The sequence below is a fragment of the Myotis yumanensis genome, unplaced genomic scaffold, assembly GCF_028538775.1.
Source record: "Myotis yumanensis isolate MYYU_CA2020_CCGP unplaced genomic scaffold, mMyoYum1.0.hap1 SCAF_6, whole genome shotgun sequence".
NCBI classification, from domain to species: Eukaryota; Metazoa; Chordata; class Mammalia; order Chiroptera; family Vespertilionidae; genus Myotis; species Myotis yumanensis.
Window position 1 is genome coordinate 31,162,601 of NW_027223757.1, and position 25,945 is coordinate 31,188,545.

Genomic DNA, 25,945 nt, shown 5'->3' on the forward strand with positions numbered 1-25,945 from the left:
ATTTTTGTGAGTTTATTTGAGCCAAACTGTCGACATATGCCGGGAAGCAGAACCTCAACGAATTGAGATAGTGCTCCGGAGAATGGCAGGGTTATATCCGTATTTATACATGGAATTCATTGGTGACAGATTTAAGGAGGTGGGATTAAGCAAAGCAGGGGGAAACCTCTGTGATAGGATAGCAGGATCAATTAACATGATAATGAAGGAATTTGTAGTATCTGTCCTGGTGCCCAGAACATTTGGTTGTGCCCCAGGGGCTCCAGAAAAAGGGAAGTTACAAGTTACCCAGACATTTCAAGGGTATGTTATCTTAGAGGCAAAAAGGCAAATGGGCTCAGTAAGGATCAAAGTTGATCTTGTCAGTGAAGATACTGGCCTAGGACATAACTGCCCACCATAACTGCTTTAGTTAAAGTTTAATTTCAGACCATCCTTTGTGGTTATTTTAGGTCTCTGAGTCTGCTAGGCTGCCACGCAGGCCTTCCCTGAGCTTGTCAGGTCAGCCTGTGGCCCCTTTCGTCCACAGCAAGAACCATGATTTTATTAAAAAGATTGAGAAAGAGAGCATTTCCCCTGCCAAACCATAGTTTTGTCTGTAGTTTATTTTTCATTTTACTTGTTGTTTTATTTTTCATTAAGATAAAGTTGACTAATTGCATCACATTTTCCATTTTAAAGAAAACAGGAATAATCAAAGAGTGTTTTTGATTTTGGTAAATAAAATTCAAAATATTACCTCATATTTTAGATGAATTAAATATTTTTCCTGGATTTCCCAAGATCAATCATATTAATTCTATGTGACCAATGATAAGCTATGGCTCTGGTACAAAAAAAAAAAGCAGAAGCAACAAAATCATCTGCTAAAGTAAACTATGGCAAGCATACAATATTTCTTAAAATATAATGAATTTTAAAACTTCAATAATTCTTACATCTGCCTTAAAAACTCTGGCATGGAGAGATTCTCTTAGAAATCTTTCTCTTTCTGAGTGCTCATTCATCGATACAACTAAGGTCAGGGAACTAATAAAGAATCTTCTTATATTCACATTTTCCTCCACTGGGCTTCAACTATCAGCATGTGTGTTTTGAACGTGCTCTAATTGCTCAATAACTGAGAGAAACGAATCACCTGCTCTCAATGACCCTGCAACCTGGTAGGAGAGACATAAACCATGTTCACGAAAGTATGTATTTGTGAGAAAGTGACTATGAAATCTACAGAGTCCTACACCGTGAATTATTGTTGTTCAGGAAACATGGAGAGGTGTCTTTCCCAATGTGACTGCAGTGTGTGAGAGGTACCACCGCAGTGTGTACATCTGTCACTTAGTGTAACTATTTTCGTCTGACAGTGAAATGTAGATTCTATGATATCTGATGGCTCTTTACAGTGAAAATTCAAAGGGCTTTATTCCATCTGTGCTAAAGAAGTCTTTGCTTACTAATGTTTAACTTTGGGCACAAACTGTCATCAAGAAACACACAGAGGCAAGAATTCCAACAAAGGAAGCCCTTGGTCCTCAGCATTCTCCATTCTCTCTAGGAGGCATTTGCTGCTCCTCACTGCGTACTCGCCCATCGGGCACTCCTTACACGTCTGCAGCATGGTGAACTTTGTCATCGGGGATGAGGATGTGGTGCTGCCCAACTTTGAGCTGGTAAATAATTTTAGCAACTGTGACGTGTGTGTGTGTGTGTGTGTGTGTGTGTGTCTTATTTTCAAAGAATTTGCACTAAACCATGTTCTTATTTTATATTTGACTTACCCATTTTTAACCCTTTAAAACTAATATGAGTATATTCTACAAGAAATTCCTGAATATGACATGTACAATAAACACTCTAAACTCTCTAGGGATGCAAATAAAATAATTTTAACTTTTCTCTAAAAACTACCTTCACCTCTGCTCTGTTGAATCCTCTTTCACATCTGTAAACATTTCACATAGATTCCATAGTATTAGTGGTCTTTTGGGAGGTAGAAGGATCAGTACAGTCCTTTTTAATACAGTTTGAAATTTGATATTATACCTCTCCCTTGGCTTGAGGAACCTGCAGTGTGTGTCCCTGGGATTCAGGAGGAGAGGATCATGGAAGGTTCTGTCCCTCTCCTTCATCTCCCCTTCCTCCTCCTCATGGCCTCTCCTTGGTTTCTGAAAGAAGAGAGGAGGTAAATGGGTTCAGCACCTCCCCCAAGGGCCTGTCTCAGTTTTAGACAGTGGTACCCTCTTTAGATACGTAGGTATGTACATTTGGGGGGGCAGATTTGCATAGGGCCTTCCCACTACAAAAGTCAGCTTTATCCCTTCCCCCAATCCATCTCCTACACAGCACAGTTTCATAGTAACAAGATGGGATTTTCTCAGCCAGAGAGTAAGCTCTTGATCAGGGTAGCATCAAGATGGCTTAAAATCAACTCCCTTCTGCTGTATTTCCGTGGCCCAGTCAGGCTGAGGTTATGCATTCTTGCCTCTCTGGACAGTGGTTATGCAGGCTGCCCCATGGTTGCCTCCAGTCTTTGCTGCTCCATCTCTCACCAGCCTCTCCCTCCTGCTCAATGGACACAAGGGAAGAACAGCAAGCCCACATTATTAATAGAGGTCCCTCATTACCTTCATTATGTTTACCCTGCTTATTTTAAATTCTTGTTTGGTCTTTTCTCTCTCTAAAAAAATAACTGCTTTAGACAGCATGGATTTTCTGCTTCGTTTCTTTTGTTGGTGGCTTAACTTCCTAGGTGCTTAGTTATTTTGGTCTGTGAACCTCTATTTCCCTGGGGTTATCAACTCCTCCATCTTATAAAATTATTGGGGCTCAAGGCCAGGCCCCAGTGTTCTTTGACTCTAATGAAAAAGCAAAAGGGGGCAGACTTTTATTGTTTCTTCCTAGTTGGTAGCAGGAAGGAGCCAGCATCCCATGCTAGTTCGCCCTCTTCTTTTTAAAAAAAAATATATTTTTTATTGATTTTAGAGAGAGAACGAGAGAGGCAGAGAGAGGTAGAAACATAGATGAGAGAGAATCATTGATCAGCTGCTCCCTGCATATCTCCTGGTTCATGGGCCAATGCTCAACCAATGAGCCACACTGGCTGGGCAACCATCTTGTTTTCTTGATCTTTATTGCTCTCTCCTGACCTTTCCCTGCCCATCTGTCCTCAGACCCCATGCTGTTTTTTGTCAGACTAATCCCTAGATATTCTTCAGAACTAAGTCTGGATCTTAATACTGTGGAGAAGCTCCCCCTAACTCCAATATCAGGTACGTAGTCTTCCTATGTGTTCCCACTGCAGCAGGAACCACTTCCTTGTTTGAAATCTCTGAGACAACACCACCCAGCGAACGGCTGTGGTGAAATAACTTCTCCATGAGTAACTATTGAATCAGCCATGTAATAGAGACTTAATATATTCACAGAAATTAACTTGTTGTTAACCTAACTCCACTTGACTACATGAAAGTGAGGCTGGCTGCGATGCCTTGTCTTCACAGGAGAGCTTCCGATTTACAGAGCAGGCTCTCACGATTTTGAAGGCTGTTGGAAATGTGATTGCTAATTTCAAAGACAAGGGCAAACTCTCCACAGCTCTGAAGGACCTACAGACAGCCCACTACCCTGTGCCCCTCCACAACAAAGAGCAAACTGCACAGCACTTCAGGGTAAGCACGTTCACCACATAATCTTCTTAGGAGGAGACTTTCTCATAGAAAGTGACTCCCAAATCAGAGCCTGAGAAATATTGTGGATGAAGGCAATTTGGGGGGAAGCAGAAGGGATGGAATAGGCAGAATGAGATGATAAAGAATGTGGTGTTCTGACTGACTTATTGCCAGAGGGAAGTGGGCTGGAGAAGAAGGTCCTACTATATGGTAACAGAAGGTTTGACTTTGGGTGGTGGGCACATGGTACAATATACAGATGTTGTAACATAGAAACTCACACCTGAAGCCTATATGTTCATGTTGACAAATGTCACCACAATAAATTTAATAAATCAGAAAAAATAGAATGTGATATTGGCTGCTGTGGGCTGCTATGGCTGAATTGTCCAGGGGATACTGATCAGTTAGGACATTCTTCAGAAGGGTCCCACTAAAGGATGGGAGATGGTGACACACCCACCAACTCTTTCAACTCTTTTTCCACTGACAGATGGTTACTCCTAGGGGCGACGTAACTTCCCCACAGTTAAAACTTCCCCGGGGGTTGGGGTGGGGGGGTCTGAGTAGTATTCTGGCTTCACAGAAAGCATCGAGGGAGTGAAACAGAAAGACTCCGTGGTACCCGCTAGGTTTGGGTTTTTCAATCCAGACACGTTTGAAATGTTGGGCCAGATGATTTCTGTGGTGGGGCATGGCTGGCCTACACCCTCGAGATGCCAGTAGCATCCTGTTTTGACAACTAAAAATGGCTTCAGACATTGTGAGATGTCCCCTGGGCAGTAGCATTGCCAGATCTAGCAAATAAAAATACATGGCACCTGGTTAATGTTATTTCTTTTATTTTTACTAAAGACATTTTTAGATAATTTAGGTTTACAGCACAATTGACAAGTTACAGAGATTTCTCATACTCTCCCTGCCCCCCCACCCCCAAAAACACACACACAGGTACAACCTCCCCCATTAGCAACAACCCCACCACAGTGGGACATTTGTTACACCCATCAACCTACATTCACATATCATTATCTCTCAAAGTCCTTAGCTTACAGTAGGGGTCATTCTTGGTGGTGTACATCCTATGGATGTAGACACATGTATAATGACATGTATCCATCATTATGATAGCAAACAGGGTATTTTCACTGACCTAAAAATCCTCTGTGTTTTACCTACTCATTCTTCCCTCACCCCAGCTCCTGGCAACCACTGCGCTTTTCATTCTCTCCATGGTTTTTCCTTTTCTATAATGTCTTATACTATAGCTGGAATCATACATTATGATTTTAAATCGGCTCCTTCCACTTAGTAATATACTTTTAAGATTCCTCCATGTCTTTTCATTGCTTGATAGCTCTTCTTTTTAGTGCCGAATAATATTCCATTGTCTCGATGTGCCACAGTTTATCCATTCACCTGCTGAAGGACATCTTGGCTGCTTTCAAGTTTTGACAATTATGAATAGAGTGGCTATCCACATCCATGTATTAGGTGTGTGTGTGTGAACATAAGTTTTTAACTACTTTGGGTAAATACTAGCCTGCATGACTGCTGGCTCATATAATAAAAGAATGTTTAGCGGCTTTTTCATTCCCACCAGCAATGAAAGTAAGCTTCTGTGGCTCCATATCCTCAGCAGCCTTAGGAGTTGTTTCTGTCCCACGTCCTGGCTTTTCCAGTGTGTAGTGCTATCTGGTTGTTGTTCTAATTTTCATTTCCCTGATGACATACGATGTGGACCATCTTCATATGCTTAATACCACCTGCATGTCTTCTTGGGTGAGTTGTATGTTCAGCTCATTGGCCCATTTTTAATCAGGTTGTTTGTTTTCTTATTGTTGAGTTGTAATAGTTCTTTGTATAATCTGGATATAAGTTCTTTTATGTGTCTTTTGCAAATATTTTCTCCCTTTCTATGGCTTGTCTTCCTATTCTCTTAACATTTTCTTTCACAAAGCAGGAGTTTTTCATTTTATGCAGTCTAGCTTATCAATTCTTTTTTTCATGAATCATGCCTTTAGTGTTCATCTAAAAGGTCATTGCCATATCCATACTCACTGTTTTCTCCTAGGTTATCTTTTAGGGGTTGTATAGCTTTGCATTTTATATTTCCGTCATTAGTAGATTTTGAGTTAATTTTTGAGAAGTATGTCAGGCCTATGTTCTCAAGTTATTTCAGCAAGTTAAATTTTAATTTTTATATTAGCAAACAACATGTGCAATAAATAGGACATATACTAAAATTATTTATACAAAAATATTTTATGTATTATTCCAATTTAACTGGGTATTGGGTTTTGTTGGGGAAAGGTAATTAAAAACAAAATCTCCTAACTCATAAAACCTCTCTATGAAAATAGAAGGGAAAGAAGATAATTTTGTCGTTGAATGAGTATTAAATCAGGATAAAATGCACATCACATCAATCTGTGAAACAGATTACCAAGACAGAAAGAAATCTCACCCTCTTGCATGGCCAAGCACATGTAGCCCATTACAGACATGTTCTAAAGATAGATGGTGACTAGTAAAAGAACTTGATAGCACCATCCGTCACACAGAGTGAATACTAAATGCACTCGGTATTGGGGCTGCTTGACTGAGTTTACTAATTGACTCTATTCAAAAGAAAAATAAAGTTCTCTAGTATTTATAACAAAAGTAGTTTTTTTGCAACTTAGATACTAGAAATAGTGGTGTCATCTCCCAGAAGATTACTTTTCAAAAAGATGATTCCAAGGTCCTTGAAAAATATATTTCTGGATCTTAAAGCCGGCAAGGGCTTATTTAGCTTTTAAAAAGAATTGCATACATTTTAAAGAGAGAGAAAAAATTTAAAATGATAAGTTTTCTAAGAAAAGGGAAGACAGGATCCTCTTCCCTTATTTTTCATAAGGAGAATTAAGTGTCTCATTATTTATTTATTTATTTATTATATTTCTTTATTGATTTCAGAGAGGAAGGGAGAGGGAGAGGGAGAGGAGAGAGAGAGAGAGAGAGAGAGAGAGAGAGAGAGAGAGAGAAAGAGAGAGAGAGACTGAGAAACATCAATGATGAGAGAGAATCATTGATCAGCTGCCTCCTGCATGCCCCCTACTGGGGATGGAGCCCACATCCCAGGCATGTGCCCTTGGCCAGAATTGAACCTAGGACCCTTCAGTCCGCAGCCGACGCTCTATCCACTGAGCCAAACCAGCTAGGGCAGTGTCTCATTTTTTTAGTTGTGTTTTTCCTTTGCAGCATCCTATTGTTTTTATTTGGCAATATTACCTGGGATACAAATCACTCCCAATTGAAAACCATTCACCTGGGGCATGAATAATATACAAGAAATATCTGCCGTGATCCGCCTCTTGAACCAGTATGATTGTGCCTTCTTTAGGTGAACTCTGTCATCCACTCTTAAAATGGTGGCTCAAGGTGGTAGTCACAAGCTCTAAAATTATTAAATCATTATCTGGCAAGGCAACAATAGAGCCCACTGCTGGCCCCAGGCCATGATTGGTCTTCAACACCTCTCTCCTCTCCTTCCCATCCCATTCTAGATCTCCCCTTTCTTCCAGCCAGTGTTTCATCTGATCTAGTTTGTTGCCTGATGGGTGACTGAGACCACCCATCTGATAGATACAATATCTTGACTGCCCTACTCTTATCAGGCTGTGATTGCTACAATTAATCATTTTTTGTAGAAGCACCAAGAAGTATCTGAGCAAATGCAGACATAATTCTTCCTGTCCCCATTTTGTGGCAGAAACCCTATTCTTCCCCAACTCTGTTATATTAGTTCTGTTTTTCCTGCTTGTCCACCAGGATGAAGAACTCAGTCTTGTCCTCAGCATGAGTCATATGTCATAGTTAAGATTTATTGTAAATTATGTTGTGTTGCCCGGTGGGGTCTTTCCCTGCTACCCAACTCCAGGAATCAGATCTTCCATTCCAGCAAACTCCCTGTTGTGGGAACAGAAAACACTAATTATGGCAAATGAGTGACATGATGGTGAGAGAGACAGTCCTACTTCTCATTTTTAAATCCTAGGTCTGTTTTAGCTACTATATGTAGAGCACTACATATTGGCCTATGGTTCTGTATATGCATCCTGCATCCTGGAAGGTACTGCTTCAGTTATGCAGGGTGTCACCTCCAGGATTTATTTTTTAGCTGAGCCTTTTATATGCCATTCCAATCTACCTAAAATTTTATCAATTCTATCTATGATATATATTAGGACCAATGGGTTCCAAACATTTCCCGGTGGTTAAATCTGTATAATGTGACCCTTGGTCCAAGAGATGTTAGGCTGGATCCCATGTTTGTAAATCAAATTTTCTGTGACAGTTTAGATAGTGTTGGCATAGGTACTGAGCACAAGGAAAAGCAAACTCATATCTGAGTTAAGTATGAATTCTAGAAGGGCTTGCTGCCTCTCCTTGATAGAAGTCCACTGAAACAACTTGTCACCAAGTGGCTGACTGGGCTCCTCAATGGACAAAACCATATCAAAGGATCAGTCAGTTTCTGCTGCCGACAGGTTAGACAGCTCAGCCTGGGTGGAAGAGGGCCCATGCTGTTGGGCCCATTCATACTCACTATCCCTGCTACCAAAGGGGCCTTTGTGCATGCATCATTTACACAGTAGGGAGCTATTGTGGTAATGAAATCTCTTCATCTTATATTTTGAAAATTACACATCTATATGACATTTTTCAGAGAGCCAAGTTCCATAAATCAATAGATTCCAAGGTATTCTCAACAAATCAGGTGCATTGTGTTATAAGTATCCCATGGATAAGCACTCTCCCACTAGTAAATCACATTTGTGTGTGTGCTGGGAGGTCTTTCATTAGCATGTTTATGACAAAAATTGGACCAGGTGATCTTTCTGTCTTTCCTGGCCTGTCTAAACCTCCAGCAGACCGCTCTCTTGCTTTGGATCTCCCTCAAAGCTGATGGTTCTTTGAATCGTTCAATAAGTTCTTTAGAATAATATTCCCCAAAGCACAATATTCTACCACCACAATCCAGAGAGGACCACCAAGCATTGTCCTTTTTCTTCATTGCAATATCTTATGCTTTACTTTAGAGGCAATGTCTCAGCATATCCAGCCCTCTGGACACCTAAAATCTCCATTGATGTGGGAAATTCATGAATCTCTATAGGGATTATTCCCCACTCTCTAGCATGCATGTGTCTTAATCATGAATTCAGAGTACTGGCCACTTTCTGCCCACAGACAGAGTTCACTGAATCAGCAGCATTCACTTATAGACCAGAGTGATGGACTATAGAATGAAGATGATCAAGGACTATGAGCTCTCAAGTGTAACAGAGTAAAAGGATTAACATACTTATATATTGATTTTTTCAATTTTTATCTTGAATGTTGAAATATTTAGGACATTTTTAGCATATCATAGAAAGCTTCAAGGAACTGGATGTGCGTATGTTGATCTATTATAAGAATACAGGGACATTATTTGACACCTAAGGATAGGAATGACTCAGTGAGGAACTGCAAAGAGGGAACAGAAGACCCCTAGAACTTTCCTTTCTTTTTCTATTTATAAATGTCTTTTCTCTACTCCTAAGTTCATATCATGGAAAATATGGCTCCTCCATTTTACATCCTTTTCCCATATGAGGCAAGTCTAGAATGTCTTGGTCCTGATTTTACATTATTGGCCAACGTGACAATGATTTGCTCTTGGGTTAACCGCTTGCACTCAGGATTGTCTACGATTGCCGGGTGATGGGGCAGATACAAATACAGGTTATGCGATTAGGTGCTGGTTTCTATACATATGGGGAGGAGTGAAGAGTTGTCAGAAGATGTGCACTAAGCAGGAACTGTAACAGTCTTTTGCCTTTGAAGGAACCATATTTCACGCTTTAAGATCAGAATGAAATCAGAGTGTGTGCTATAATTGGTGGTTCCTTATAATTGTTGCTTGTCAGGTGACCTCTAAATTCTCTGTGCTTGTGGACTTGTTTATGAGGTTTCATATCATCATTGCTCCAAAAGATGTGTCATTATGTGTATCATTTGACAAAAGCCTAATCCTTCTGGGAAGAATATTAAATGGCATAATGGAGATTCTCAAAAAAATGTGAAGGGAGAGAGATTTTTCCTCATACCAAAATGACTCCCTTAAAGGCTTCAACAACAACAAAAAGAGAGAAAGATGTGATTGACAAAAAGTCACCTCAAATGGTACCCCAGGAGCTCTGCATAATGCACTCAGCATAGCGCTTCCTGTGGACAGGGAAATAGCTGAAAGTAAACCAGCAGAAATGTGTTGTGGTTTCATTGTTATTCTCAGTGGCTTGACTGGATAAATGGAATCCCTCAGCATTTTAGGTTAAAAACCATGAAACAACACTGCAAGATGGAATATGCGTTTTTATTGTTGTCTAAAATCATTCCATCAGTCGTCTTTAGCAAGATAAAAAATGAGCCAGCACCAACACTTTCTGAATGAGGGTCAGTGGCTTCAGAAAACCCCAGGGACAAAACTAGAATATTCTTTAGGCAATGATGCATCTTCAAAGCCTTTGATAACATGAAGGACACATTATATAGGAAAAACAGATGTTAAGTATTTTCTTTTATAACATGTAAATAATTTTATAAGCAGTAGAAAGAAAAACATGCTGGGGTTTGTTTGTTTGTTTAATCCTCACCACAGGACATTTTCTCATTGATTTTTAGAGAGAGTGGAAGGGAGAGGGAGAGACAGAGAGAAACTCGGATGTGAGAGAGATACATCTATTGATTGCCTCCCACATGCCCCCTACCAGGGCCAGGAGCCTGCAACTGAAGTACATGCCCTTGGCCGGAATCGAACCTGGACCCTACAGTCCACAGGCCAATGCTCTTTCCACTGAGCCAAAATGGTTAGAGCGAAAAACATGTTTTTAACAAAACTGGAGGAAGGTTAAAATATCAGTTATGGAAATCAAAGAAAGATGTTAAGTATTATCAAAAAATAATTTGTAAAAGTATGAGTTTGAATAAGTTTTTGGAATATGTAACCAATTTATGTAGCTTGTTTTATTTTTCATGTGTGTTTAAGTGTGATAAATGATGAAAAACTGTGTCTAAATCTAAAAGAGCTTTTTCAATAAGAAGTAAATATTCATAGATAATAAGAAAGTGATAAAAAAAACTCTAAGTAGTCTATTTTCTTTCCTGTAGCACATGAAATAATAGTTTCTTCCAATAGATGGCACCTTAGAATCTATGAAATACTGTACTTAACTTGCTTAAGCTCAAGGACCATACTATTTTTTATCTTATGCTGAATCATTTCAACCAGTTTAATGTTATATTTTGATTGAGTATACATTATAAAAATTGTTATAGTGATAACATTTTATTAGATTAGAAAGTCATATGATTATTTTGGTTTCTTCCTGGGTGAGTGAGACTTTGAAGAGCCTTTTTGTAGATTGTGCATATATTTGAGAAATATATTTTTAAAACTTTTAGAGTATCTGAAGTTTTTTAAACCTCTCTGACCAGGTAATAGTATTTTCTTGGTTTAAAAAATACACTAACCTATTTCTGTTTTAGTGTTTTCACACTTCCTTATGGCGTTTAATGAAAAAAGCTCAAGTAACGAAACCTCCCTCATACTTTAAGTTTGCATTCCGTGCTATGGTTTTGGACTTGGATGCACTCGATTCCTTTTTGGAAGAGCCTTCTGTAGGTACTGATTAATTTTAGATAATTATTAGACAAAAAAATTTCCCAGACTCACATAGGAGAAATAATTTGAGAGAAGTGCACTCAAAGTGTTTGTGGAATTGTAGAGTTCAAGGTGTGCTCTGGAATGCTCACAGGGTTCCAAGGTTCTTGTGTGTCCCCTACCACACATACATCCAAAATCTCCTTGTTTCATTTGTTCCTGACCTTAAAAGGTATGAAATTCCCTAATATTCAGGGTGCCCCCCCCCCAAAAATGTATACATACTTTAAAAGCTGATAGCTCAGTTTTGAAAATGAAATGTATTTTAATGTACACTGCCTTTATTACTATTCAAAGTGTGTGTAACCATTTTTGGCATACCCTATATACAATATGATTTGAGGGATTCTGGAAAGTTTTTCTGATCCAAGTAATACTCCTTTCCTGCCTCTCCCAATACTCCACTGTATTTCCACCCTTTTAACATTTTCTTTTAATTTTGAGAGAAGCCTCTTGCTACTTTCACAGAAGACTTATTAGTAGTTCACTAAGGTGTCAGTATTTAGTGTTACCTTCTCCAGAACAGTTATTTTCTAAACAAGGATCATGTACAGAGGACAATGTTAAATAAAATAATAAATCTATGGTGGTGGCGCCTTATATGTCAGAGGGCTTTAGTAGTTAAAGACATTGAAAATTGGGGAAGAGATTAAATATAACTTTCAGTGCAAAGTTCATTTTTCTATGTCCAGCAGAATTCACTGAAGTGAAATATTACATGCCAGTAAATGATAAAGAGGCAGTAGCAGCAGCAATTAAAATTCAAGCCGCATGGAGAGGGACTTACGTGAGATTGCTTATGAAAGCTAGGACACCAGGTATAATTTTCCAATCACTTATAAAATGAACTTGCCTATATATCAATGAATATTTGTGCGTGTATTAATGAAAAATATTTTAGAGTCATGTTACTTTATGAATAGGCTAAATATTTTTATTTCTATAAATATTGAAATTCTTTGAGATCAAGGTACATTGTCAGTACACTCACTCTCTTGCTTCCAGAATTTAGCACAGAGTAAGCACACAACAAATACTTGCTAAAAGAATGAATGAATGAATGGGAGAATGAATGAATGAATGACTCAATGAATAGGTAAATGAAAGAATGAACGAATTGAATGAAGACGCTTCTATATATGTCCATGGTGACATACATTTAGAAGACATACATTTTAAGTGTATTAGTATATTTATTAAATCAAATATATTTGTGCACACAAAATAAACAATTGTGTGAAAAGGTTTAACAACCTGTTGCAGTAAAACACTGCAGAGGCAAAAAATTAATACAATTATTTTCATACTGCAATTTTGTTTACATTTACATAGGAAAAGCCTTACCTCTAGTAGAATTCTTTGACTTTATTGAAACATTTTGTTGTAAGAAATGTCTTTTACAACATTAATGAGAATCATCCAAATGTTTGCCTAAGCAGTAAAAACTACACATGCACAAATGTAGAACAACCTAACTAGATTGCATAGTTTCGTGAAAGAAAAATATTACTGTTACCTGATTTTTATATTTCTTCTATTAGAAAAATGATTATAAATTTTTCAAATAAACTATACAGTAAAATATACTTTTTATTGTCCAATTGCTGCAAAAGTTACATTCATATGATCATTTTTTCTCTTGATGAAGACAAAATTTGAGCAATTTAAAAGTGTTTTCATAGTATTTGCACGCCTTTCATTCAGCACATACTTATAGAATAACGAGTATTCAGCACTGTTCCAAATTCTGGCCTTATAGGAGTGAGTAAAATTGGCAAGGTTTCTGCTCTGATGAATCTTGTGTTCTACTGGTGGTGGGCAAATAGTAGACAAGTAAATATATTAAGATATTAATTTCAGATACTGGTAAGTACTTTGAAAAAATCAAGATGAGGTAATTAGAAATATGTCAGTCTTTTACATCAAATTTGAAGTGTTTACTATAGATTTGCATTTTTCTTTCTAAAACATTTACTCTTAAGCCATTTGTGGATTATTCTTTAGGTTGAACTTAGTGGAATCTTATTATCCACTGTTTTTTTTTGTTTGTTTATTTGTTTGTTTTGTTTTTTAGAAAACTTGGATGGATTATTTTTTCTGACATGATACTTTTCAAAACAAAGTTTTGGTGCGATAAAAAGATCTGATGTGAACTCATTAATGAGTATTTTATTAGATAAGAGAATATTTTATGATTTTTTAAGCTAAAAATAAAGTGAAAGCATAAAATGGTGAGCAATGCTGTCTGCTAGAGGGATATATCTTTATATTTTATACATGATTTTGCTGCTAATAAAGCCTATGACTTTGATACCACCTGACTTATGAGTTTCAACTTCCTTTGTAGAAAGAAGGCTTTGAACAAAATAATCTTCCAGGAAACTTACAGCATTTATATTGTTATTTTTATTGGTATTTTTAGACACAAAGGAAAATGCCAGTGTTGCAGATGTTCTTCAAAAAGTTTGGATTCCATTGGAAATTAATATAGATCAGTATGCAGTTTCTCTCTTAAGGTAAAACAATATCATGATATTTCTTTTTTTACTTAAAAAATTTTTAAATTATAGTTGACATACAATATTATACTAATTTCAGATATTCAGCATAGTGATTAGACATTTATATAATTTATTAAATCATCATCCAGATAAGTCTAGTACCCATTTAACACTGTACATAGTTATTACACCATTATTGACTATATTTCCTATGCTGTACTTTACATCCCCATGACAATTTTATAACAACCAATTTGTACTTCTTCACGTTTTCCTCTTTTTCACCCATCCCTCCAACCCCATTCTGGCAACCATCAATTTGTTCTCTGTATTTATGGATTTGTTTGTTTTTTTTTCTTTTTTAATTTATTTCACATGGGCCAGAAACTACACCCAATGCCTTACTCTCATATAAATGAAGTGCTAAAAACATGACCTCCCCTATGAGGGTATAAGATCAGTTCACTGTGGAGGTGTATTTGAAACACAGGCATAAACACAATTACTCCCTGGGTCATGAATTAGGTTCTTCCTTGAAAAAGAACTTCAGATTACTTTGGGCACCTTTGAGTGACATCTTTCATGGTTGACCTGGAGTGGTCCGCCCTACCTTGATGCCATGACTGATGAGCCCCACAACTCCCTTTGATCAATAACTGTCATACTTTATGCTAATTTTTACCAATTTCTTATTTTGTAAATAGAATTTATTTTTAAGGTTGCTTTTGCCATTGGTACTTAAATTGTCTTTATATTTCTAGACTAATGTTTAAAAACAAGTGCAAGTCTATTGAATCTTATCCATGCTATCAAGACGAAGAAACTAAGATTGCTTTTGCTGACTATACTGTAACTTATACAGACCAGCCACCAAATAGTTGGTTTATAGTATTCAGGTAAGGTTCTCATATATTGGTAAGTGATGTCTCCCTTAAATGGCATCTATATTCACATGAATAGAGTTTTATTCATGACCGTAGTAAATGTATTAACTTGTAGGTTGCTTTCACAGCTTAGTTAAAATTTCATTTACATCTGCTATAGATAAATGAGATAGTATAGAAGTGTTTATTCATGTTTCCTTAAACAAAATATGAAAAATGTGAAGTTAGTTATTAGAGCATTTTATGAGTATGGTAGCCATAATATAATAAATTGATGTGCTTTTAGTATAGAAAGAAATAATTTAATTTCTAAGCAATGGCATATTAGGTAAAAGTCATAAATTACTTACAAAATTGGATTTCTGAAAAGGTTTGCATTGGCATGATAAAATAATATGTTAATCATCATTTTAAGGGAAAGAAATAGGTGCACCTTATAGTTATTCAGAACTTTAAACTTATGTGTTTATTTCTTAGTATCAAACCTAATTTCAAACTTTCTTTACAATTCGTGTCAAGAGAAAGTTCATGCTTTTGTAATTACAGAGAAATATTTTCGTTTCATCAAGATATGATTTTGGTTCCCAAAGTATATACTACAATTCCAGTCTGTATGCTCCATGTTGTTAATAATGACACAATGGAACAAGTGCCAAAGCTGTTCCAAAAAGTGGTGCCTTATCTTTATACCAAGAATAAGGTAGGTATAAAATTTATTCTCCCTGTCCAATAGAATGGCATTGAGAAGCTTGCACTTTGTAGAGGTTTCCGGAGGAGATAGAGTGGAGATGCCTTCAATCTACGTAACAGAGGAACAAGATGATGGTCTTGTTCCATAGAACTTCTATTATTTGATAACAGGATGTACTTAATGTGAGTGCTAAGACATTCACCTCTAAACCCTCTTCTTTCTTCTCTCCAAATTAAATAAGGAAAGGAAAGCAATAGACATTCTCATTATTGAAATCATAATATCATACAAACCCTTAAAATGGAAATGGAGCTAAAGAGCTCATTTAGTCCTATCCCTAAATCAAATCAGCTGGTTGTCTCAGTTTCCCACTAGGTCTTTATTCTATTTCTAAATATTTCAGATGACTGTGATTACACAGCCACTCAGTGCCTGCCACCCTATATTTTCTAGGGCTACAGTTCCTTCCCAGGAGAGGAGCACTTGGCACATTTCTCCTGCTGTGTGAACAATCTGTCATTCACTGAAATCACATTGCCTCTCTATTTATTTGAATCTCATATTTGTGTTTTTGTTCATTTCCTCTGGGGGGAAATTATGACAAAAAATAGTGTATATATGCACTGGTAACCAGGAAATCTACTTTAGCTGTGATCTTTCATTGTTTAGCTGTATGACTTTGAACTTCACTTTTCTCTCTGAGCTGTGGTTGTAACTGACTTCTGAGGTTTACATCAGTCTATGATTCTATGCATTATTTTGTAGAAATTAAAATATACCTATCTAATGAGTACTGATTTATAGAAAAAATTAAAAAGTTTAATGATTCTATAAAGAAACCTAATAGCTCTTTTGAGTTGTTTTATGGATTTTTAAAAATAAGACCTAGATTTCCTTTTGAATAGAAACATTTATTTAATTTGTGATTATTGGAAATAAATAATCACAAAGACTCATATGGAAAAGATGATTTCATTCAAGGGGCAACTCTATCAAGGTCATAAATGTCATCAAACTCTAGAAATGAGCTCTTTGTTTTACTAGGTAAGTAAACTTATATTAGTCACTGACACTTACTTACAGTTGCTAATTTTGGTAGGGACCATTTGAGTTGAACCAAAAACGAATATGATACTTATTTACAGGTAGCATACTTTGTTGTTTGGATTTGGTTTGTTTTGTGTTTATTAACTCCAGTGAAGATCTCTCTTCTGTGACTAAACATGAATTTGGGGATGTGATGGGGGAGCTCTAAATGATGCATTTTCAGTCAATATGCAGAAGACCATTTTATTTTCCATCTATAATAATAAAAGCATAATATGCTAATTAGACTTTCCTGACGAAGCCGGGCTGCGAGGGCCGAGCCCCTTGCACAAATTTCATGCGCCAGGCTTCTAGTTTAACTATAATATTTAATTGCAAATTCAGGGTTGCAACAAAGGTAGCTACCCCCCACCCCTCTATCCTCTCCTTTTAGCTAATTTGGGAGGGGGGGATGAGAGAATGGGGAGGAGGATGTCTAATAGCAGCTTCAGTGGTCCCTTTTGTGGCATGGTTTTCCTTTCTTAATGATTCCTGATCTTTGAATATTTCTCCAAATTATCTCTGTTCCTTCCATATTGTGGTTTCCAGACCTGAATGCAGCCTCAAAGAAAAATCTTGACCCACCTAAATGTAAGGAGGATCATTATTCCATTGTTTTGTAGCTCATGATTGCATTAGCATTTGGCACCTGAAAGATATTTTAACATTTGTTCAACATTTTTCAATGTATGTCCACATAACTAGTGTCCCTCAAGATATTCATTTGTTTTATTAAAACAAAACAGTATTCTAGATTTAAAAAATAAAACAGGGATAAACATTCGGGATTGTTTGTTTTATTTTTTCATAATATTTCAAAAACTGTGATTCAAAATACTCATTTATGAAGTTTTTCATTATGCAGTAGTCTATTATGTTTCCCATTTTACTCAAGAGTCTTAAAATCATTTAGAATAAGCCAGGTTTCTCTTATAATCCTATCACTGGTGTAGCTTTAGATTTTCACTTACCAATATCTATCCTATTATTATGTTTTTAAATATATTTTTATTGCTTAAATTATTACAAAGAGTATTACATATTTCTCCTTTTTTTTCCCCTGCCCTTGACAATCCCCTGGCCTCCCCTACCCCCCAGTGTCTTATGTCCATTGGTTATGCTTATATGCATGCATACAAGTCCTTTGGTTGATCTCTTACCACCCCCCTTATAACTCTTCTTTTACCTATCAAAGTTACTCTCTAAGTCTACCAGTGGTTTTCAACTTTCCTAATGCCATGACCCTTTAATACAGTTCCTCAGGTTGTGATAACCCCCAACCATAAAATTATTTTCATTGCTACTTCATAACTGTAATTTTGCTACTGTTATTAATCGTAATGTTAATATCTGATATGCAGAATGTATTTTCAGGGGTCGCGATCCTCAGGTTGAGAACCGCTGGGACCAACAAAAAATAAGAGTCATTTTACTTTGTTTTGCTTCTTTAATACATTAGTACACAAGTTCAAATAATAATGAAAATAGCAGTAAATCTTTGCATTACAATTTGCAGATAAAAATACTTTCATATAGCTGATTTATTTTCCTTTTCTCCTTGCTCTAAATATATCAAAAGGTCTTTATTGGTGTTGCAATTCTCATCTCATTATGAGAATTTGAATTCTAGTTAATATTCCTGGACATTTATTGCAATGTTATGCATTTATTCTATCTTGTGCATTCCTGATTTTTGTTTCTGGAAATCTAAACACATCAGAGAGCTTCCTCTCATCTGATAGCAACTGAAATACAAACCTATCTTTTTCTTTCTTATTAGAAGTATCTGGAGTTATAAACTCAAAATTACTTGGAGCTCTTGTGTCTCATTATACTATTGTGCTTCTTTGTACCTCATTATCATCTCTTATTTCACTGACTCCTTGGCCAGATATCCAGTTATGTTGAACCCAACTATTGCCCACTAGTATGTCATCCCTTTCTCAGGTTCCTTAGCTGCTGCTTTTCTCCAGCTTAAAGAGCTCACCTCCAGACTTACATTTCGGTTTCATGGAACCAGATCTGCTGTAAATTTGAAAGCTTTACCTCCCAAAGGAACTACATTTCTATAATCTCTTCTGCTTTTCTCATCTTGTACTTAGATGATTCTGAGAAGACAGGGATATCAAGTAGGAAGCTACTGGGGTACTCCAGGATTATGCAATGATGAAAAGCTGCCTTAGGAACCAATACAACAATTTATTACTACCATTAATCACTTTATCTTATAGGTAGGGAATCACACAAATCAGAGTTAAGTTATTCATTTTCTCTGAAAACATGTCAGATGGCTCTTTCTAGGAGGGATTTCAAGAAATAACGCTACTGATTTGATGTTTGTCAAAGATCTTGGGATCTTTATGAATATCAAGATGATAAAGTATTTCAGTATTGAAAAGCCACATATTGTACATTGAAGAAACTAAGACAATGTGACTTCGTTCTGTGTAATTCTGTTTTCTTATAGAAAGGATACACATTCGTGGCTGAAGCATACACTGGTGACTCATATGTATCAGCCTCACGATGGAAACTGCGTCTCATTGGTTCTTACAACCCACTCCCAAGCCTCTCTCGAGATTTTCCATGCAGCACCTTTGCCATAAAAGAAATCAGAGACTACTATATGCCCAATGAAAAGAAAATTGTATTCAGGTATGAATATAATTCAGTACACGATAGAAGGGGAAATGCAGTCTTCTTAAAATATTACTTTTATTACATTTTTACATATTAGTATTATTAAAAATAATAAATTCTGTAGCAAAATTCTGAGTCATTTGGAATTTCAATTTATATACTCTCTTAGAAACAATTAAATTAGAGAGTAATTTGATTATATAGATGGTATACAGGATATCAAGCCTATGTGGTTGCATATAATGGTAATGATACCAGTTTAGTATCATTTGACTTTTATTAAGCATTCTTCATAACACCCTTTCCTCTTAGTACTTCCTTTTTGTGCTACTGCTTCTTTGACTAGTGGGTTTCTCCTGATCTGCCAACTAACCTTCTTTTCACGTGTATCTATATATTTTCCATGAAAAGCCTCATTATGGACTCCACTCTCTTTCTCTAATCAGTCCTTTTGATTCCTGATCAGACTTGTCTTTCATCTCCAAGCCCTTCTCTCTATTCTCAATGTCCCTCCACTACTTCAGAGCCTCATTATATTTTGTCTGTAGAAATGCTGTTTTCTGGAATTTATGACTCCATTGTATTCCGCCTGTTTTACTCTCTTTCTCTTCCTAGTCTCTATCAGAAAGTAGAGTGGTTTCCTTTCTAACACATATTTAGAAATGTGATTTCCTTTTTTAAAACCTTTGACATTGACTAAAGAATAAAATTCAAACCACCTGGTAGTTAGCACTCTTGCGCAGCCTCCAAACACATGGTGCACTCTCTTGAAAGAAGTAAGCACCATCTCTGGATATTTATGACATAGGAGTTTGCTTTGCCCATGCCTTTCCTGTTGTCTTGAAATAGCCTGGATTCATTTTTGTTATTTTTAAAGATCAATCACTTTTAATGATGATTTTCAACAGCGACTTCTCTGTGCTGAAATTTCCAAATACAATTTGTTGGTACTGGTCATTTCCTACAGCCCCCTCTTCTTTCTGAAAATGTGATACAAAAGTTGTCATGCTCACAGGGGAAGAGTTTTAGAGAAGGTTGATTCAAATTTACCAAATTCTCCTGAAAGGTCAACAAACATGAGAACCAGAAGTTTCTAAAGGGTGGTGACAAACTGCTTGAAACTGTCAAGAGCAAGTTTCACACCTGGGTTGGGGGCAGAGTGGAGTGCTGTGAGCGATTGGGAGGTGATGAGACGAGGGCAGTGGAGGTAGCCAAGTCTCATAGATGTGAGCTGGAGAGGAGTGAGAGTCCTTGGATGGCAGGGTTGGCTGAAGATTTTTTGTTTTGTTTTTGTTTTGTTTTGACCTGTTTCTAAGATGGATGAGACTGCACATGTACAAAAACCAACAACAAGAAGGAATAAGGAGGGGTGTTAAGATAAAGGAGAGGACACTCAGAAAAGCTCATTTTAAGAGAAATTGAAAGTTGATAAGATTCTGAGCATTTGCAAGTATTCCACAATAATAGGGGAGGGGAAACCCAAAACAAAACAAACAAACAAACAAACAAACAAAAAAACCTCTTTAAATTGCTTTAAGGGAGGAGTTGGGATGGAGTTTGACTGAATGGTCCAGTTTTCGGCATGAGGTTCCCAACCTGCACAGTAAAGGTTGAGAGTGCAGACGGTGGATACCACTTTTGATTTTGAGAATCACAGAAAGCATAGTTAACAGTAAAGCTCTGAGGCCCACTGCTCTGGCCAGCTGTGGTCCTTGCCTAGCTGGAGAGAAGGAAGATATATTGGACAAGTTTGGTACTAGTTTGCAGATCTGTCAAGTTTTATAAGTGAATGCTTATCACATCTAATCAAAAAGTTACATTTTCTGTTTAAGATTTAATAATAACAATAAAGGTCCTATATTTATTTAATTGTACCAGACCTTATTGGGAATTTTGCCCAAGTGTACAATAACTATATTATTTCCAGGATTTTAGTTGACTTTGCAAAGTGGTTTTTCTTTTAGATGACCACATCAGCAAATTATAGTTTCCTTACTGATTTGAGGAAAAGACCACTACAGTTGCTTAAAAACTGAGTGTCTTTCTTTATAGGTATTCAGTGAAAGCTGTATTACCACACCTTGCCACAATCCATGTACGTGTGTCCAAGCCAGAGGCCTTCATCAAGCTACAGATTCTAGAAAGTGAAGAAGTGGTCATTAGCGCCACTGGGAAAGGCCAAGCTATAATCCCAGTATTTAGCTTCTTGGGGAATGAAAAAGTTCTGAGCTCCCAGTGTAAGTTGGTTTTAAAAAAGTATTTACTTATTTATGTATATTTTTATTTTATTAAAAAAATTTTAAGGTTGATATTATTGCAGTTGTACCCCTTTTGTCACTGTAGCCCATGGATATGCCTTCCCAATAGGAATAAACATTTGGAGGAGCAGAGAACTGAAAAGACTCCACACTGTGGTGACACTGTTAGCACACAAATGTAGTGCTTTAGATACAGGGAAGTGTCTAAAGCTCTACATACTATAAAACATGCATGGTACCATATTAGTGAGGCCGAGCTTGGGTAAAATTGCAAGTTAAGCAGATTCTTGTGCATTTTTTTTAATATGTCTCCTTCTCTCCCATCCTTGGTCCTTCATCCCTGAATACCCCTTGAGTCATTTTCAGTACTCAATTCACATCTGTAATTTTTCATTCAAATCTGCTTGTACAACGTTAAGCATCTCCATGAGACTCATAAAGTAATTTGCTTGCCAGACACAGTTAGGTGTTTATATAAATGAAGTTTAGAATTCAGCTAAGAACTCCGGTGGAACCCTAGGCATAGTTCTGAGCTCCTTCGCTTCTCAGGTACCTCCTTTGGTACCCTGTCTCACAAACTCCGATCTTTGCTTCCTGAACATAACAACACTGATGCTCCCTGTCCGGACTCTCCTTCCTTGTGCAGTTCAGAAGGTTCTCACAGGCAGAAATCTGGGGAAGTGGAGCCATCATCTTGTATGTCTCCCTTCTCTGAAGGACCAATCCTGGACTGTCTATTGCCAGTGACTGCAAGCAGCTGATTTATATATTGTGTCCAATTTTATTACTTTTATGGTATGAGGATAATCCAATGCCCATTATTATATCCTGGCTGAAATTGGAATACCTCTGTGTTCTTCACTTATGTTCCCTTGATACACATTTAATGAATTAATAAATGATATTCCGCACATTTTTATTTTTATCCCTCCCAGTGGTACTCATTGTTAATTACAAAATAATGAATGTAGAAATTAAAATGAAAGTTTTTAAAAGGTGTGATAACATATACACACTTACTATAAAACACTGAAGCTGTCATATTGTGTGGTATTTGTGTCACTGGAGTGGCACAGAATGAACTAGAAGTCGTTGAATTGTTGTGTATTCTTTCAGCAGTCAGCGGTTGCTCAGAAGATGCATTGCTCTATGCAAGTCAGATACTGTTATAGTAAGTTTCTGTAAGACCATAATATTTCCAAGAAGCCAGTTGGTTTTTATCTCATTAAAACAAAACAAATTGACTTTCCTTTTGAATGTCTTTTATAGGGAAATAACTAAATAATACAGTCAGTAATAACTGTGCATTTCACATATTTTAACTTAAGCATAATATTTTTTCTATCCAGCTAGCAAGCAAATTCTTTTACTTCATACTCCATCCAAGAAAGATCAAGAAATTTATGCGAAGAAGAAATTTGCCCAGGGAAGCCAGAGATCCAATAAAGGTAGACCTGGAAGTGCACTAGCAGATAGTGGTCAGATTATTTTGGAAGAGGAAACTGGCAATATGCCCGCCCTAGATGAAAATGTTGTCATATCACAGCAGGTATACTTACATTTAAATGAAGTATTCAATTGCACTGCTCCTAAAAATCTCACATAAATTCTCTTCCTAAAAATTGTCAATATATAATGCCCTGTTTATGCACCGTCATGGGTGGATAATCAGAATTGAATTCGACATTATTGAAGGGGGGTTTCTCTATGCCAAAAATTTTAAATATGTGGCAAATTCAATCTGTACACTGACCCTATAGTGTAAATATAATTAATTATCTTATGCTACATATGTGGTTATCTTAAGTTATAAAAGGCGTCATAACTTTTAAAAGGGTCACATATTAATAAAAACTGAGTTGTATATCTTGTTAAAGAAATGTAAAACAATGCATATAATTTAAAGCAATGGAAAAAAAACATGGCCTACCCATTGAAAACTCAAAAAAGAAAAAAATGAATTCCAATACGACAGAAATACAATAAATACAAATGGATTATTAATAAGCTGAAAAGATAAATGTTTAAAGTTAGATAAAATCAGGATCCATAGAAAGTTTAAAGCTAAAACAAGAGAGAGCTGTGATGATATTTTAATATCTCAATACACAATTAATGAAATGTTATAATAAACTAGAAGTCCGGTGTATGAATTCATGCACCAGTGGGGTCCCTCAGCCTGGCCTTGGGGTCAGGCTGAAACCAGCTCTCCAACATTCCCCAAGGGGTCCCAGATTGCAAGAGGGCACAGGCCAGGCCGAGGGACCCCACCTGTGCACGATTGGGGCTGGGGAGGGATGCATGATTGGGGCTGGGGAGGGACGTGGAGGTTAGCCAGCCAGGGAAGGACTGTAGGAAGGCTCCAGGGCATGTCCAGCCGGTCTTGTTCAGTCCTGATCGGCTGGACCCCAGCAGCAAGCTAACCTACCAGTTGGAGCATCTGCCCCCTGGTGGTCAGTGCATGTCATAGTGAACAGTGGAGTGGCCTTAGCATATCATTAGCATATCATGCTTTGATTGGTTGAACGGCTGAGGGGATGACTGGATACTTAGCATTTTAGGCTTTTATTATATAGGATAAAAAGCAAAAATGATTAGAACTACAGAGAAAAATTAATGTTAACAATTAGTTAAGATTTTAATACAAATCTCTCAGCAACTGATAGATCAATCTGAAAAGCAAAACACTTATTATCACTAGGATTTGAAAAATGTAGATATGTGTAAGCTTAACCCTTTAGACATCTATATGAACATCTCCCCTCATAAACAAGAAAAATACTTTTTTCATAGCACAGAAAGCCTCAATAAAAAACCAAACTATATTATATAGATCAGAACAAAATTCAGTAATATAGAAATTAATAAACAGCCAAAAATTCCATAAATGTGGAAACAAAATAAAATATACTAAATAATTTTTAGTGAAAACAGCAAAAAGAAGTTATGAAATACAAGGAACTCAAAACAATAAAAAGCTTCATATCAAAATTTGTAAGTCACATCTAGAGTTGCATTTAGTGAAATGTTGACTTTTAAACTAATTCACTAAAAAGCATGAAAGGTTGAAAAATGAGCTAAGCTATAGAAACAAAAAATTAGAAAAAGAGCCAAAGATTAACTCAAAGAAAAAAACTTTAATAACATTGAGAACAAAGTTTTAAAAGATTAACAAACCCTAATTTTTAAAAGAATAATACAGTATTCATGCTACTTATAAAACCAATTAAGAAAGAAAATATAAATAAATCAAATAAAGAAAAAAATAGGCTGGAGATACAACTTCAAACAACTTTAAAAAAAAGTATTATATACAACTTTAACAAATTTAGTATGTAAAAAAATATGATAAATTTCAGGGGGAAATGGAGGAATGGTGAAGCTGCTTCACTAGGAAATAGAAAATAATAGAAGAATAATCCTATCTAATAATAGAGAAACATGGTAATTAACCGTAACTTCACTACACTTCCCATTGGCTAATCAGCAAGATATGCAAATTAACTGCCAACCAAGATGGCGGCCGGCAGCCACACAGCTGAAGCAAACAGGAGGCTTGCTTGCTCCATTGACGGAGGAAGCCAAGGTTCCCCCCCTGCCACAGCCCAGCTCTGAGCTCCAGATGCAACAATGTTGCAATTATAGAAGCTAAACTAACCCCAGAAACCTGCTTTTGGCTGCTAGCAGGCTCAGAGCTTAGAGCGCCAGTGATGGCAACAGAGTTTCAATTATAGAATCTAAACAAACCCAGATACCTGCTTTCAGCCAGCCACAGCCTCAGAACTGGAGCCTGCTCTCAGCTCCAGTGACAGCTATAGAAGGTAAATAAATCCCAGAATAAAAGAAAAAAGAAAAAAAAGGAGAGGTTGGGAGCTTCAGTCACCTGCCAGCCTGAAAACGGCCCTCAGCCCCTCACCCAGACTGGCCAGGCACCCCAGTGGGGACCCCCACCCTGAATGGGGTGTGACCAGCTGCAAACAGCCATCAGCCCCTCATCCAGGCTGGCCAGGCACCCAAGTGGGACCACCACCCTGATCCGGGACACCCTTCAGGGCAAACCAGCTGGCCTCCACCTGTGCACCAGGCCTCTATCTTATATAGTAAAAGGGTAATATGCAAACTGACCCTAACAGCAGAAGGACTGGGAATGACTGGTCACTATGACACACACTGACCACCATGGGGCAGATGCTCAATGCAGGAGCTGCCCTCTGGTGGTCAGGGCGCTCTCACATGGGAGGAGCTCTGCTCATCCACAAGCCAGGCTGATGGCTGCCAGTACAATGGTGGTGGTGGGAGCCTCTCCTGCCTCCTCAGCAGTGCTAAGGATGTCCAACTGCAGCTTAGGCCTGCTCCCCACTGGCAAGTGGACATCCCCCGAGGGCTGCCAGGCTGCCAGAGGGATGTCTGATTGCCATCTTAGGCTCAATCCCCTGGGGAGCGGTCCTAAGCCAGCAGGTGGTCATCCCC

The 25,945-nt window shown here is 37.3% G+C and overlaps 1 protein-coding gene across 4 annotated transcripts in view; it reads left to right on the top strand.

Moving 5' to 3' along the window:
• The window catches only part of ADGB (androglobin), a 124,606-nt gene that overhangs the window by 66,397 nt on the left and 32,264 nt on the right, over positions 1-25,945 (top strand). For 3 of the 4 annotated variants that reach the window (XM_070417857.1, XM_070417859.1, XM_070417860.1), the window contains 10 exons: positions 1,553-1,667; positions 3,498-3,665; positions 11,241-11,376; positions 12,108-12,233; positions 13,838-13,931; positions 14,678-14,812; positions 15,347-15,500; positions 19,045-19,232; positions 21,270-21,454; positions 22,825-23,024. In XM_070417857.1, coding sequence (XP_070273958.1) covers positions 1,553-1,667; positions 3,498-3,665; positions 11,241-11,376; positions 12,108-12,233; positions 13,838-13,931; positions 14,678-14,812; positions 15,347-15,500; positions 19,045-19,232; positions 21,270-21,454; positions 22,825-23,024 — 1,501 coding nt within the window. The remainder of the gene's footprint in view (positions 1-1,552; positions 1,668-3,497; positions 3,666-11,240; positions 11,377-12,107; positions 12,234-13,837; positions 13,932-14,677; positions 14,813-15,346; positions 15,501-19,044; positions 19,233-21,269; positions 21,455-22,824; positions 23,025-25,945) is intronic. The other variant, XM_070417858.1, reaches the window with a different exon arrangement.